General features: G+C 49.8%; 1 protein-coding gene across 3 annotated transcripts in view; it reads right to left on the bottom strand.

Moving 5' to 3' along the window:
• Positions 1-2,121: 2,121 nt before the first annotated feature.
• CRY2 (cryptochrome circadian regulator 2) overlaps positions 2,122-16,408 on the bottom strand; it is a 37,512-nt gene continuing 23,225 nt past the window's right edge. Inside the window, exons 11-12 of one of the 3 annotated variants that reach the window (XM_004387653.3) lie at positions 15,166-15,307; positions 2,122-4,588 (exon numbers count right to left, since the gene is read on the bottom strand). In XM_004387653.3, coding sequence (XP_004387710.1) covers positions 15,168-15,307 — 140 coding nt within the window. In that variant the 3' untranslated portion in view covers positions 2,122-4,588; positions 15,166-15,167. Of the gene's footprint in view, positions 4,589-15,156; positions 15,308-16,408 lie in introns of those variants that run through there. The other 2 variants (XM_023741813.1, XM_023741812.1) reach the window with 2 other exon arrangements.

Raw genomic sequence — 16,408 nt, 5'->3', positions numbered from 1 at the left:
CCCCACCCACTGCCCCGCCGAGCCCCGCCCCGAGGCGCTCTCCGAGGTGCTGAAGTCCCGGCCCCCGCACCCCGCGCCCCGCGGCCTCAGGGTTTGGCCTTGCCCCACCCTAAGTTTGATACTGTTCTTATCTCCCCACCGCAAAGCCTCCCTGGTGGAGGGTCTAACACCCGGGCATATCAGGTAACTAATGACGGACCCCTAGTCCCCAAAGCCCTGGCTGGCTCCCCCGCAGCAGACAAAGAAGGCAAAGAAGGCGGGAAAGGAAGGTCGCAAAGAAAGGAGAGGGTGGCAGAGAGCAGAAAGGTTTGGAGGTGGCATGAGTTCCCAGTGGATAGGCGGTGGGGTGTTGCATTAGTGACTTGACAGTCCTAAGGTTTGGTTTTCTTATCTGTGAAATGGCGACAATAATACCACTCTCATGGTTGTGAGGATACAATGTAATAGGAATGTGTTGTCACCGGAAGCCTGGCAACACCGGGCTTCTGCACTAGGATCCAGGCCTCATTCCATTCCTGTCTCTTTACCTTGACCCCAAGGATCCTCCCTGGAGGGTCTTCTGTCTGAAGACTGGCCCCAGGCTCCCTTCAGCCCCAACAGTTACTAATGGTGCATTGAGACCTTTCTCTTGGCTTCTCCTTTCCTCAACTTCCCCTTCCTCCTGTCAGGACTTGCCCAGCTTTCTCCCTCCCCATTTACTGCCTCAACTGCATTTCCTGCAAAGCACCTCTCTTTTTGCCCCCCCCCCCGATACCCCATAGCTGCCTTCTCTCACTCTGAAAATTGGGGCTTTTCCCTCTGCTCCCACCTGTTGTCTTTTGGGGTTTATTTTGGTTAAGTTTCCGTTCCCTCCTGCAACTCTGGCCCTGCTAGGTTTGGGCTGTGGTTCCCTCCTGGTCTTCTCTTCCCTCAGAGGGCTAAGCCTGAGCCTATGGGTCTGCAGGGCCCTGTGTTCCCTGGCTGAGTTCTTTCACAGTATAGGCTGCTTGACACTCAGGCCAAGGCCAGGGCCCCAGCTTTGGTGAGTCATAGTGCCTCTGGCCAAACCTCACTGGCTTCTCTGGCCAACTGAGAGAACCACACAGGTCCTGTCCTTCCCCTCTCTGGAGAAGGGGCAGAGCTAACTGTTTCACAGCTTGAGGAATCCTGTTTACAAATCTGGACTGCCAACTGGTCATGCTGGCCCCTTCTTTCAATGTAGCGCCCAGAAAGGAGCTGCAAGCACTCACCTTGCAGTAAACAACCTTTCAGCTACAGCCACAGGAACATTCCAATACTGAGAATTAAAGGCCCTGGCTGCCTCTCTTCTCCCTGCCCTGTCTTGGCCCAAGCCCCTTTCCCTAGGTCCTCATGGTAACCATCTGCTGCTACATTGCCTGGCTTTTCCTTCCAGGAAAGCAGTCTTGCCATCATGGCTAATAATTGTTCCTTAGAGTATGTGCTTGTCTCAGCTAGGGAGGATGGGAAGGTCAGGAGTGTGTGTGTGTAGGAAAACTCTCTTCCAGAAGCTTCTGCTCAAGAACAAAGGAATCTTAGCCCCAGGGCTAAGCCAAAGCCACATTAGAGAGAACTCTGGAGAGGCGATGGGCAGGCCCAGTTCTTGGTGGGAAGGGGGGCAGAAGGGGCTTCAAAACAGGGCCAAGAATGAAATGGGCCCTAGGTCAAGTTGCTCCATTTTCTCCCTTCCCCACTCTGTGCAGGGCAGACTGTGATGTTCCTGGGCCTTGGTGAAGCCCCTTCCCACAGGGAGTTGGCAGAGGGACTACCAAAGCTCCCAGTCCCAGTGGTCTAATCCAAGGCAAGTGTCCCCAGCAGGAAAGCCCACGTGCGCTGCACAGAGAGGGGCCACTCTCCAGCCAGATGGCATGGGGGAAAGCAGCATCCAGACCCTGGGCTTAGCTGTGGGCAGATCTCAACCACCTACCCACACAGCTCAACACACAGCTGCAGCTGAAGTGGTGGCACTGAGGTAAAGATGGATTGAAGGCCTGGGGAGGGCCTGCCACAGAGTCTTGGAGGTAGGGTGTCAGGGGGCTGAGAGGTGGGGTCACCGCAGGACGGTACTCAGGAACCCCAGCCTGAGCTGTAGTGCTCTACACCATTATGGCCAGATGACCCCAACTCTGAGTGCCCGGCCCTGGAGCTGTCATTAGTCTGCTGGGCTGCTCACCTGGGACCAAGGAGGGGCGAGAGGCTCCTGGCTTCAACAGGACCAAGACGGTCTGGCTAAAGCCTCAGCCAGGCTCAGTCTTACAAACCCCGGTCCTCAGACCTCCCACAAGACTGACGACAGCACAGCTTTGCTTTAACAGGATCGGATGTTTATAAAACAAGTGCATATTCACAAACAAACTGCGGGAGAAACACACCTTCTCAGCAATAGAAAATCTCTGTATAAAAGTGCATTTTGCCTGCGACTGGCTCTTCCCCATGCTGGCCCTTGGATCAGGGTTTCTATCACTCTGCAGCACCCCCAGGGCCGCCTGGGCTAGAGAAGGGGAGGCGTGAGGCCCTGGTGGAGCTCCAGGCCAGTGGCCATACCCTCTCCTGCCCTGCCCCTCTGGCTCCAGGGGTGGACTGCTCCATTCCACTGCGAGGTTGTCCTGGGGGTGGGCCAGCATGCCAGGGAGGGTAAAGAAGGAGAGGGGGTGGTCCTGCCAACTTGTGCCTTAAGGGAGAGAGCCACCATCACATTGGCAGGAAAAGGGAACCATCCTGATGTTTGAAGGTGCTGCTAAATACTGAATTTGGCTCTAAGCCCTCGGGCCTTCTGTGTGTCTCAGATTAGCCCTTCCAGGCTCACTCTACTCCTCTTCTGGCAATAGCCCCTGATTCTCTTTCCCCCTGGCTGGGGCTGAGGGAACAGGGAAGCCCCCAGCCTAGTGCTCTGAATACATACCATGTGTGTGCCCTGCTCTCCCCACACGATTACGGGACATTTCTAGTGAAGATGACACTCAACAGTTGGAATCTAATGGCAGCTCTCTGGCTGAGAAAACCGAGGACCTCTCAGGAAGAAGCCTTCAATGTGCTGGACAGCTGTAGGAGACAGGGGCGTGACCCCAGGGCTCTGGTCTGAGGACAGAGGACAGTGAGGGACAGGGCTGGGGCCAAGGGCATTAACAGCTATAAGGCTAGGAAAGGTCACAGGGGAGGTAGAGAGAAGAAGGCCAAGAGGCCAGCTTAATGTTACACGTGAGGACAAAAACCCAAAGAGGAATCAGCCTCTCAGCTACACGAGCACACGGACGCGTGTGTGCGCGCACACACACGTGCACACACACAGACACACACATGAACTTTGTGGCTCAAGTGCAGGCCACAGCGTGGAAGGAAGACTTGCTCCACTTGACGACAGTCCTTCTTTCATTCAGTGTTTCTCAACACAGGCCTTCGACAGCAGGAGGGGAGAGGTGGGTGGCACAGGCCACCCCCGGAATGCGAGGCTTGGGTTCTCTGGGTCAAACCTCCCACCTGATGCTTCGGGAAGGGTTGGTGTGCTGGGTATGATCTCTCCTTTGACCTCTGCCAACTGCCTCTGGCAGTCCCCTGAGTCTATTTGCCTGGGTTCTCGGAGTCCAGCTACTGGGACAGCTGACGTGGCAGCTTGGAGGCTACCCAGTGCAGGGCAGGCCCTGGAAGCCTCCAGAACAAAGACCAGAATGGCCTCCTGGCTGGGGGTCAGCTGTCCTCAACTGGTGGCACTGTGGCCTCGGAGTGTGGCCAGAGGGCCTGGGGCTTTATGCCTTGTGGAGGAGCCAAGTCTGCCCCTGCCCTCCACAGCTCCTGGATAAGCTCCAGGCTGGCTCTCAGCTTCCAAGGAAGTACAGAGCTGGGATCCTCTTCCTAACTGTCGGCTCTCAGCTCTGAAAAGACAGACGTGCTGGCTGAGGCTGCTAGCTATAGTCTGTGCACATATTACCAGTTAGATATCTGGGTGTCCTTCCGTATGGTGGTTGGTGGAAACTTTTCAGAGCCATCATCTGTCCACAGCCTTGTGCTCAGTCCCATGTACCTGAGGAATGGTCTGGAGGATGAGGGCAGGGGGTTTTATGTTGAGGAAGATACCAGGCCAGGTGGCTAAGTCTGGACAGCATCCATCCACTCCAGTCTGCTCAGCCTCCACGGTCAAAATGCAGAACTCGGCGCGGGCTCTGGCTGCATCTAGAATCCCATACTCTTGGCAAGAGTCAAAAATGTTGCCCTTCTGCTCCTTGGCCTGATGTGAGGAGGGCGGGCTGGGACCAGCTAAGGTCCTACCACTATGTTCCGCTCAGACCAGGCCATTGGCTGGCAGGGAGAGGTCTCAGCTGTGACCTCTGGCCTTGTGTCCAGAGGTGGGCAAAGCACTCGAAGTGAAGCATGCTACAGGGACGGCTCCAGCCCAGGCAGCATTCAGAGTCACAGAGTGTAAAGAAATGCATGCACACGCAAACAGGCACACCACTTCCCCTGCACAGGCACACACAACACACGCACACACGTCCTCGCGAGCTCTGTCAGTGTCGGCTTGCCCGCAGGTTGCACTCTGCTGCCACAGTGGCTGCCCTGGCACCCAGGCTTGGCTCACGGAGCAGCGGCTCTGCAGCTGGAAGAGAAAAACAAGTTTTGAAAGGAACATTCAAGAGGCTGCTCAGTCGCCCAGGGACACAAGCTCCTCTGGCTGCTTCTCTAGGGACACTCAGGTTGGGATGCCACTGGGCTGACCACATACTGCCCCCTTGACGTGCTTATACAGGATCCGCTGTCCCCTGCAGACCCCCTGGGCTGCTTCTGCTCCACAGCTAAGGGCAGCCAAGGAGGAGGAGGAAAAGGCCCCGTGAGACTTACTTGAGGCCTTTGGTGACACTTGCTCAGATATGACAAGGGCAGTGTCTGAATCAAGAGACGGGCTGTTGCCAGAAATGGAGAATCAGAAAAAAAAAAATAGCTGGAGGGGAGGCCAGCTGGGAGAAGTAATTTTGAAGAGGAAGGCAAGGACTGAGTTTAGAATCAGCAGGTGAGCAAACTTCCGCATATAGATAAGAGAAGCCTGGTACAGTGCTGCGAGATGGGAGGGGGAGAAGAAATGCCAGATGACTCACTTCAGAGATTTATAATATCCTGAATCTGGGGCAGAGGGAAGAAATGGCCTCGTCCCTGATAACAGACAAGGTAAGCCTGTCCTAATGCTGGATGCCTATTTAAAACAGACGTAGTGTGTCTGGGATTCTGCAGACACACAGTGCTCCATTAAAAGGTTTGTCCAGAGCAAAAGCTAGTAAGTTTCCTGGACACATCCAAACACTTCGAGGGACAGAGTAGCTGGGGCTTGGGGAGCATGGTTTTGGGGGTTATCTAGGTCAACTGGCATAACAAAGTTTATTTAAAAAATGTTCTGCATCCCCACTTTGGGAGCAGCATCTGGGGTCTTAAAAGCTTGCAAGCAGCCATCTAAGATGCAGCAACTGGTCCCAACCCACTTGGAGCAAAGGAGATATGAAGAACACCAAAGACAGGAGGGAAATATTAGCCCAAGAGACTAAAGGTCCACATAAACCAGAGACTCCACCGGCCTGAGACCAGAAGAACTAGATGGTGCCCGGCTACCACCAATGACCACCCTGACAGGGAAAACAACAGAGAGTCCCAGACGGAGCGGCAAAAAAGTGTGCAGCAGAACTCAAATTCACATAAAAGGACCACACTTAATGGTCTGACAGAGACTGGAGGAACCCCTGAAACTATGGCCCCTGGACGCTCTGTTAACCCAGAACTGAAACCATTCCCGAAGCCCACTCTTCAAGCAAAGATTAGACAGGACTATAAAACAAGAAACAATACACATGAGGAGTGTGCTTCTTAGTTCAATCAGATATACGAGACCAAACGGGTGGCTCCTGTCTGGAGGCAGGATAAGAAGGCAGGAAGGGACAGGAACTGGCTGAATGGACACAAGGAACCCGAGGTGGAAACGGGGTGTGTGCTGTCACATTGTGGGGGTTACAACTAATGTCACAAAACAATATGTGCACAAATTTTTGTATGAGAAATTAACTTGAGAATTAAACTTTCACCTAAAGCACAAAAAAAAAAAAAAAAAAGGTTTATCCGGTTTCAATGTTGATGAGGCAGATAATAATAGCACATCTGCTCACTGAGTCTACTGTGGGCCAGGCACTGTACACCTGTGACCTCATTAACCCTCAAGATATGGCCTCCAATTTTACAGAGGAGAAAACTGAAGTGCAGAGAGGATAAGTAACTTGCCCAAGACTAGAGCATTCGTAAGTGCCAGAGCCCATATTTTTACCAGTAAGTAATCTCTCTATTATAGTATCACCCACTAAGGCCTTTACACGACCTAAAATGAAGAAACTCAACATGGTGGCATAAAGACTAATATCCAAGTAACAAAGGTGGGAGTTAAGATGCTACTGGAAAAGGGAAAAATGTCCTCAAGAGTCAAAGACACTGGGCCATCCAAGATACAACAATTAGTCTCTAATTGCTTGGAGCAACAGAGGAAGAGGAGATCTAGGAATTAGAGAAGGAAATGGTCTGCAGCTCTAATTGCCTCTATGAACTACTACCTCCCATGCCATGAGACCAGAAGAAATGGATGGTGCCTGGCTACCATTCCCAAACGTTTTGATCAGAGACTCAATAGATGGATCATGATCTAAAGGAGGAAAATGGAGGAACGGAACTTCAAATTGTTACTGGAAGCCAGAATTACTGGACATGTTGAGACTGGAGGGAACCCTGAATCTACTGCCTGGGACAACTTTTGAACCTTGAGCCAAAATTATCCCATGAAGTCATCTGTAAACTAAACACGAATTTACCTCAAATAAATAAAGAATGCCTGTCTTGAGCTTTGCTCCCTATTTAAAAAGTATCTATATGAGACTGAAATCACAACAGTAGCTCTAAGGCACAGATGAGAACTTTAAGGGGCACAGAGTGTAAGTTAATGGTGGCGAAACAGTAGGGGCAGAGATAGGGAGAATAGTGACACAGTGTGAAGTGTGTAACCATCGTCAATGAGCTGTGCATGTAAAAACTGTTGAACTGCGTATGTTTTGTTGTGTATATTTTCACCAAAATAAATAGTCATTAAACTAAAAAAAAAAAAAGAAAAAGTCAAAGACTTTGGAGACATGCATTCAAAACCAGTCTTCTGTCACATGGAGTCCTCTTAAGGCCACATGCTAAATCTGAAGCAGATTTCCCCTAGATAGTGATATTTTATGCGGAAGCTGGGAAAAATCAAGAGCAAATGTAGGAGTAGCTACCTGTATGGGTCAGTACTGAGTGCCTCGTTCTTTCAAATGTGTATTATTTTCGGCAATTTTCCCCCGTAAGCTTGTACTATAAAACTTAGCCATTTTTTCACTAGAAATAAACATTTGTTACTAAAATGTGTACATATTTATTGAAACATGCTGTCCGCCTGCATTCCAAATACAAGTCTCTCTCTGTCCCTGTTGTTAAGCCAAAGAGATGCCTATTTTTCTGAGACAGAAAATCTCAGGATGGGAGAGTACAGCTCCGCAGACCCTCACCTGGCGCCTCCATTTCCTGTATTTTCTCCACCTGCAGGGACCGTGGGAGATAAAGAATGCTTTCAGATTTCTTAGAACAGGGCTCTTAATCTGGGGTTTCTGGACGCCTAAGGAGTCCAGGGTAGGTCTAGGGGGTCCATCAAGACCCTGAAGTTCTGTGGACATTTTTGTATATGTGCAAATATGTGCAAGTTTCTGGGGGAGAGGCTTCATCCTTCTTCCATCTCATGACTCTCAAAGGGGTGGGTGTAACCCAAAGAGAGGTTAAGAATCAATGCCTACATACAGAAATTGTTGAGGCGGCGTATGTTTCGTTATGTATATTTTTACCACACACACAGAAAGAATCAATGCCTTAGCTTAGAAGGGGGAAGGAGTGCAGTAGGTGGATATAACGGTAACATTCAGACCTATTTGACTCAGGCACGATCTAGTTGTGGGCCAGGCCCATGAAGGGAGTATTCTGGCCTTAAATAAGCCCCAGTAACCCTGGGGGCGCAGTGGTTAAGTGCTCGGCTGCTAATCAAAAGGTCGGCAGTTCGAACCCGCCAGCCACTCCGCAGGAGAAAGATGTGGCAGTCGGCTTCTATAAAGATTACAGCCTTAGAAATCCTATGGGGCATTTCTATTCTGTCCTACAGGGGCGCTATGAGCCGAAATCAACTTGATGGCAACAGGTTAACCCAAATCCTTCAAAAACACCAACACTGATAACCAAGGTTTAGAAGAACCAGCTTGTCTTTGTCTACAAAGCTAGTCAAAAAGCTGTTCAAACTAGTGACTCAATTTGCTTGATCAGCAGATAACTAGCCGGCCCTGTGCTCCTGTTTGAAGCTGGGGCTAAGTCTGCAGAAAACGGGGGCTGGGGAAATCAAATGAGGCCTTGCAGGAAAGTGATGACAGAGCACTAGAGGGAAGGAAGAGCAGCCAGGGGAGAGGCACCCAGGGGAAAATTAACTCATAAAACATGCACTGAAAAATCAATCTCTTGGCTGTCCGACTCCTTCACCTGTCATTAATACAGGAAACACTGAGCAGCTGGAACGAGAAATAAGTTAACAACTGCCTCCCTCTCTGCCCCTGCTATTAGTTAGAATGGCCTCCTGGGTACCCCTGCCGTCACATTCCTTCCCAGCCGTTATATGCCACCAAGGAACCCAAATCCCTGAGTTGATACTTGCCCCGATCCTAGTCCGGGAGGGCTGGGTGTAAGCACGTTATACACACACGTGTGTGTGGGCGGGACCACGACAGCTGAATGTCTGGAGGAAACTTTGTTTGCAGACTGTACCCCATTGTACTCCAATCTAAAATATTTTCTTCTCCCCACTATACTGGGCGAGGCACAGTGCCCAAAAGCTTGACAGAAGCAGAGTTTGGTAAAAAACCAGCTGCTGTTGAACCGATTCTGACTTATGAGTTAAGAGTAGAATTGTGCTCCATACGGTTTTTCAACAGCAGATTTTTCAGAAGTAGATGGTCAGACCTTCCTTCCAAGGTGCCTCTGGGTGGACTCGGAACCACCAACCTTTTAGTTAGCAGCCAAATGTGTTAACCATTTGCACCATCCAGGGACTCCAGAGAGTCTGGTACCAGCCCCAGTTAGGGGAGTACAGAGATGCAGCTGGGCCTTGCCACGGTGCAAAGGTGAAGTGCTCAGCTCAATCCAATTCCTCTTCTCATCCACGCCTTCTTGCCCCATAAAAATCCTATACAAAAGTGGAAGGGATGCCAATCATTCAACAACACTTACTAAGTGCCAGGGAAAGCGCTAGGGACACTGAGCTGAGCTTCTCATTCTCAGGTCAGGAAGTGAGAAGCAGAGAGGTGAGGCAACCTGCGCAAAGTCTCACCGCCAAAGTGGCAGAAGTGGATTCAGACACTGGGCTGAGGGCAAAGCCCAGGCTCTTTCTGAATGCCACGCTGCCTTCTGCTTCCGACAGCTGTGTAGCATTTTAGTCTGTACCGTGCCTTTCTCTACATTATTTCATGTAACGAGGGAGTATACAACCAGACAAGTGTCAATAAAGAGATTCCAGAAATCAGCTTTTACTCAGCGAAGCCCCATGACTAGCAAAGCTCTGGGGAAGTGTGGGTGGGAGAGGGGAAGAGGCGAGCCTCAGCCATGGACCTTTTGTATCAATGGGGCTTCTCTCAACAGATCACTATGTACCAGCAAAAGGGCGAATGCAACACGTGAGCAGTTTCCCTGTGGTAAAATAATTGGACCAATGAGAAAAATCTGTAAACAATTCAAGGCTAATGGAATCCTGAGCAGTCAGCAGCTTTGGGGATTATGGGGAAGCAGCTAGAACAATAGCCATTTGGGGGCTGGCTTGTTTTTCAGTTTAGTGAATATCGCAAAACAAAACAATGCAGAACAGGCAGCCAGTGTGGACTTGAGGCAAGCACGGAACCTACTGACATCAGGACAGGTTTTTTTACACAACCAGTTTAAATTGTAAATGGTTGTCTGCCCTGTGGACTGCCAAGGCCAGAGGCATTAGAAGGAACAGGATCCCGAAGTAGAGAGCTCTGAGCTAAACAGACCTCACAAGGTTCAGGAGGGAGCCCTCAGGCTGGTAACGAATGACTATTCATATTTTACGTTGAAAACAAAAAAAACCCCAAACCCACTGCTGTCTTGTCGATTCCGACTCACAGCGACCCAACAGGACAGAGGAGAACTACCCCACAGGGTTTCCAAGGAGTGGCTGGTGGATTCGAACCGCCAACCTTTTGGTCAGCAAGTGTTTAACCACTGCTCCACCAGGCCTCCTTTACATCGAAAGCATCTCCCAGAGGTTATGTATCCAGCCCAAAAAATGCCAGGAGCGGGAGAGAAAGGGGCAAGTCTCCTGCCACGCAGTATGATAGTTGATCGACTTGGGCCACGTGGCCACTGTTTTGTGGTCCTGGCTCTGACTGAAATGACAACAACCCAATCAGAGCCACCTGAGAAGCACGTGCGAGATGACAAAGTGACTGCATCTGTGCGGGGCGTTTCACTTATTCAAAGACTTTTCACATACGTTTTTCATCTTCTTTCCCCAACATGTACGCTCGGTGGGTTAGACAGGTGACAGGACGCTATTATTACGTTTTTACAATGAGGATGCTAAACATCTTTAGGCCCAGATGCCACCACCAGCGCAGAGTGAGACCCAAGTGCACTCTTTCCTCTCAGAGTTCCTAAAGAACACGGTGTTCTTCCCCAGTCTGCCTCGGAGGGAAGTGATGTACCTGTCCATGTCCTCTGCCCTCCCGGCCCCCACTTCCAACCTCCACAGCCCAGCCTGGCCTAACTGCCTAATTAGCCAGAGACTAAGACCATAGTAAAAGAAGCCCTGATGGCGAAAATCGTTACGTGCTTGGCTGCTAACCTAAAGGTCGGCAGTTTGAACCCAACAGCAGCTCTGTGGGAGAAAGACCTGGTGATCTGCTTCCATAAAGACTGAAGCCTAGAACACCCTATGAGGCAGTTCTATTCTGTCACATGAGGTCACTATGAGTCAGAATTGATTCGGTGACACCCAAAAACCACCACCACAAGGGCACAGTAAACCTCGAGAATGAGTCCTTAAGATCCCAATATGCTGATGGACAATCTCCAGGACTGCAAGGCAGGCGACACGGGTCAACCTCAGCACCCTCATAACGCCTTCACTTGGAATCACCGCCACAGTCTCTCAGTTAGCTCTCCCCCGTTTCCTCTCCAGGACCCAGCCAAATGCCTGACGAATCTTCCAAAAATGCCAATTCAATCACATCATTCTCCTGTTCCAAAATGCGCCTTAGCTCCCAATGAGTTCACCAAAGGACTCATCTGCCTGACATTTAAGACCCGCCCAGATCAGACTCAACTGTAATCTTATGTTCTTCTAAAATAATAATTACAACAATACTCATAATAAACATAACTGCCACTTACTGAGTACTTATTACAAGCCAGGCACTGGGCAAAGTGCCGGGCATATTCCGCAGACACTGCTAGCTGTCTACCAGGATCCACACTTTCGAGACAATGGAACCTAGATCTGTTCAGGGGGCTATGGGCCCAGCCCAGACAATGGATCATGACTGGCCTAAGCCAGTGACTTTCAAAGTGTGGTCACTGGACCAGCAGCATCAGCAACCCCTAGGAACTTGTTAGAAATGTAAGTTCTTGGGTCCCACCCCAGACCTACTGAATCAGAAATGCTGGGGTGGGGCCCAGCCATCTGTGGCTTAAATCCTCCAGAGGATTCCGATGCCCCCGAAAGTTGGAAAAGCACTGGTCTAAGCCAGTCCTGACAATCCTGATCCCCATTTCCTACCTTAGGGGTGGCTTTCTGACTCAGTTCTGGCTAATGAGGGTGGGGTGTTCTGGGAAAGCTTTTATTTTCTTGATAAAAGGGAAGAGAGGCCTTCCCGACAACACTTAGCACATAAAATCACAACCTCCACTGTGCCCCAAACTTTGTTTTCCATCTTCTTACCAAACTTTATTTTTTCTTTATAGGACTTACGGCCTCTTGACATATATATCTCTTTATTTGTTTATTGTGTCTCCTCCCACTAAGATGCACTCCAGAGGGAAGGGACTGTGTCAGCCTTACCCACAACCATATCCCCAGGTCCTAGAACAGTGTCTGGCAAATTGCGAACACTGATGTATGTTTACTGAATGAACGAGTACAGCTGTCACTGCTCTTCCTTCTCTTTCCTGCAAGGAATAAGGAACTGATGGCTGTAGCTGTAGCAGCGACCTTGTGATCATGAAGAAAAGGCCAAGAGACTCTCAGAAAAATTGACTCTGATGTTGTTGAGCCACCAAACCAAAACTAGCAACACCTACCTCTGGGCTTCTTTTTAAGTAAGAAAAATAAACCCCCATTTGTTTAAGCCACAATGGTCAGGTTTTAATTACTAGCAGCTCCACACATTCCTAACAGACACACATGTATTCATCACTTCATCTTGGCAACCATTTCAGCTGAAGGGTAAGTGCAGCCTAATTTATAAATGAGGAAACTGAGTCTCAGAGCAGTTAAGTAATTTGTACAAGATTTGTATGCTTGTAACTGCTGCGCATGTAACTACTAAGTGGTTTTCCTAATTTGAAATGCTTTCCTCACTACCTAAATCCAATTCATCTTTTAGTGTAAGCCTCTGTCAGGCATCTGGAGTGCTCCAGCCCACCAATAGCTAGCTGCCTTCTGGTAAGCCTGTAGAGTCTAGGAATTGTAGGTTATTTGTCTTCTTTTTCTAATCAGACTGCTAAATCCTTGTGGATGTACCCATCATATCACATTTTATATGTCTTATGCATTCCCTTCCTCATATACTTGCTGACAACAACTTCATGCTGAGTTAGATGCCACTAGCTTATTGATCAACCTTGGCTCAGACATTTAACCTTTCTGTTCATCAGTCTTCCCACCCGAAAATCAGCGTATCAGCCTGGCAAGTTCCAGATGTAGAATACAGAAAGAACCTTGCTTAGTATCACAGAGCTAAGAGATGATTCAGTTTGTACAGTACAGAAGGTTGTTAGTGCTCCCAGGAACAAGATGGCATAAACTTGACCATCGGCAATGTCTGTGACAAAGAGCCCCCTCAAAGGGCACAAGCATCCAACAGTCACCATCTTACCGAGCATACAAGCTTAGACACACAAACAAAATGGCCCCAGCCCTGTCCCTGAAGTGAGAGGAACTTGGAAAAAAGAGAATCAATTGTTCCATTGAGAAAATTATCCTCCAATCTAATGACGCAGACATGGCCCAGGAACAGCCTGCGATGACGCTCAAAGTGGACAGTAATGTACATGTCCCCAAGAAAGGCATCAAAGCCCTTCCTTCTTTGGGAAGGAGGAGCCGGTTTTTTACACCATTCAGGAGGCTCCGAAGAAAGCTGAGAGCTGACAGAGCAGCAGAGAGCTGAAGCCACATGAAAGGTGAGAATAACTGAGGAGTGGCTGTAAAGGGCAAAGTCGATGGGGAGACTGGGTCTACTGGCCCTTAAGTGGGGCTGAACTTGTAAGATCCACTAGGTGGGGCTGGGCTGAGTGAGCCACAGCATGACCCTGTCTGCGGAAGGGTAAGTGCTGCCCTCCACTGGTCGGCCTGCAGAACACAGCCTGCTGGGGCGAGCAGAGGGGCTTGGAGCATCCCTCAGATGCAGCCATGGGGCCATTTCTCCTACAGCTCCACATCCGGGTCTCATTCTTTTTGTTGAATTTGACTCACTTTGATAGATAGAAGGAGCCAAAAAGGGGGGAGAGGGGGTGTTGGGGATATTCTTCAGCTGGCAAACAAAGAAAAGGGATGTACTTTTTTTGTATTTTAGAGGGTATGGAAGCCAGAAGGATGGAAACTTAAGAGCTGAGATTCTGAAAGTTCTGCGGTTCCAATCAGTTTTTTTTCAGTGTACATAAATAAAGTTTTACTGGAACACAGCCATGCTCATTTGTTTACCCATTGTCTATAATGCATTCAATACATGCTACAGTGGCAGAGTTGAGTAGTTGCAACAGAGACCTCATGGCCTATAAAGCCTAAAATATTTACTATCTGGTTTGGTCTTCTATAGACAAAGTTTGCTGACCTCTGCCCTAAACCACTGTGCTGAAAGCCTGGAGCCAGACTTCCTTGCTAAACTCAAGGACAATATGGAGAACGATCGGTGATACCAGCTTTACTAAACCAAAACCCATTGCCGTTGAGTCGATTCTGGCTCATAGCAACCCTACAGGACAGAGCGGAACTGCCCCCAACCAGATTTTAATCTAGTTTCCCATATCTTTTTTTTAAAAATTGTGCTTTAAGTGAACGTTTACAGTTCAAGTCAGTTTCTCATACAAAAATTTATACGCACATTGCTATGTGACCCTAGCTGCTCTCCCTATGTGACAGCACACTCCTCCTTTCCACCTGAGATTTCCCGTGTCCATTCAACCAGCTCCTGACCCTGTCTGCCTTCTCATCTCCCCTCCGGACAGGAGCTGCCCATTTAGTCCCATGTGTCTACTTGAGCTGAGAAGCGCTCTCTTCACGAGCATCACTCTATGTCTTATAGTCTAGTCTAATCTTTGCCTGAAGAGTTGGCTTTGGGAATGGTTTCAGTTCTGGGCTAAAATAGAATCTGGGGGCCATGTCTTCTGGGGTCCCTCCAGTCTCAGTCAAACCAGTAAGTCTGGTCTTTTTACTAAAATTTGAGTTCTGCATCCCATTTTTCTCCTGCTCCGCCAGGGACTCTCTGTTGTGTTCCCTGCTGGGGTGGTCACTGATGGTAGCTGGGCACCATCTAGTTCTTCTGGTCGCAGGCTGATGGAGTCTAGTTTCCCATAGCTTAACCTTTAGGTAAGGCTCCTTGTGTGGCACAAACAGTTAAGCGCTTGACTACTAGTCAAAAGGTTGGTGGTTCGAGAGAGATGCCTCGAAAGACAGACCTGGCAATCTGCTTCCAAAAGGTCACAGCCTTGAAAACCCTATGGTGCAGTTCTATTCTGCCCGCATGGGGTCGCCATGAGTCGGAATGGACTCAACGCCAACTAACAACAACCTTTAGGTGGGAGGGCAGAAGTTTTCAAAACCAACCCCCTCCCTCTCTCCCACTCAAAGCCGCCATCACTCACTCTCAGACATCCTTGCTCGGCAGTTCTGGGCTGGGCAACTTGGCCACCCTGGCCCGTTTGCTGAGTTCTTCACCAGGTGGCTCCTCAGCTGCTTCCAGCTTGCGTTTGGGGGACGCTGGGCCACTGGGTAGTGGTCTTGGGCCTGTAGGGAAGTGTGTCAAAGTGTCACACAGACTGTTAGAGACAAGATGACCCCAAATGTGCAGGAGCAGTGCTTTAGGGCTGGGGGCCTGCTCGCTGATGGGATGCCACAGAGTACTCCTCTGACTGGCCCCTTGGCCTTCCTTCAGCAGTGACCTTGCCTAGAAGTGCCTGTGAAGAGGACCAGGCCTGCTGGCAGCAGGGCCAGCTTTTGGGTCCTAAGTCTCACAGGCCCTAGGCCAGAGCCTCTCTTGGCCCATCTGCTGTCCTTCCTCTAAGGTAAGGGACTCCCTCTGAAGCCCTGCGATTGGCTCCCTCCCCAAGCAGGAATGTGCAGCGCCTCGCCCAGACCCAGCTTGGCTGGGCAAATGGGAGGAACCCTGGGAGTTCTGGGAGTCTCATGTTACCGACCTTCCTCCCAAAGCTGGAGGATGTTAAAGATACAGCAAATCTGTCTACTTTTCTCTTTCCTGCTACCACCTTGGCCCCCACTGCCATTGCCTGCCTAGACAATGACAGTAGCCTCCTTCTAGCCTCCCTGTGCTCACTCTTGCCCCACACTGTCCACTCCCCGCACAGAAGGCAGAGTGAGACTTTCAGGACATAAATCAGATCATGCCCCACCCTGCTGACCACCTTACTGCCTTCTCAGGGCATGACGACAGGATCCTAATCCTCCCCGGGGCTCTGAGCCCTGGCCCATCCTCCTCCTGCCTGCCTCTCAGCCTCAGCCATCCTAGCTCCTCCCTCAGGACATTCTAGCCACACTGGCCTCCTTCACTTCCTCGAACGGGCTAAGCTAGTGCTTGTCTCTGGGTTTTTCTTGTTATTCCTGTTGCCTGGAATGTTCTTCCTCCAGTTTGTGGAAGGTCTGTCTCCTGCTCATTCTCTGCTCAGAGAGGTGTTCCCTGACTACCCGAATCTATAGTAAGCCAGAGTAACCCCTAACTCCCTCCCCAGTCACGCTCTAACAAACCACTCAATTTTATTTTTCCCCAAAGCATTTGGCATGAAATTATCTTCCTTGGTCCCTGTCTCAGGGAATCTAAGCTCCACTAGGGACAGGACTTGTTCTGGCTTCTATCCTCAGCCCTCAGTGAGT

The sequence above is a fragment of the Trichechus manatus genome, unplaced genomic scaffold (genome assembly GCF_000243295.1).
Source record: "Trichechus manatus latirostris isolate Lorelei unplaced genomic scaffold, TriManLat1.0 scaffold00191, whole genome shotgun sequence".
Classification (NCBI taxonomy): domain Eukaryota; kingdom Metazoa; phylum Chordata; class Mammalia; order Sirenia; family Trichechidae; genus Trichechus; species Trichechus manatus.
Note: the sequence above shows the minus strand (reverse complement) of the source record. Positions and strands in the feature narration are given on the sequence as shown.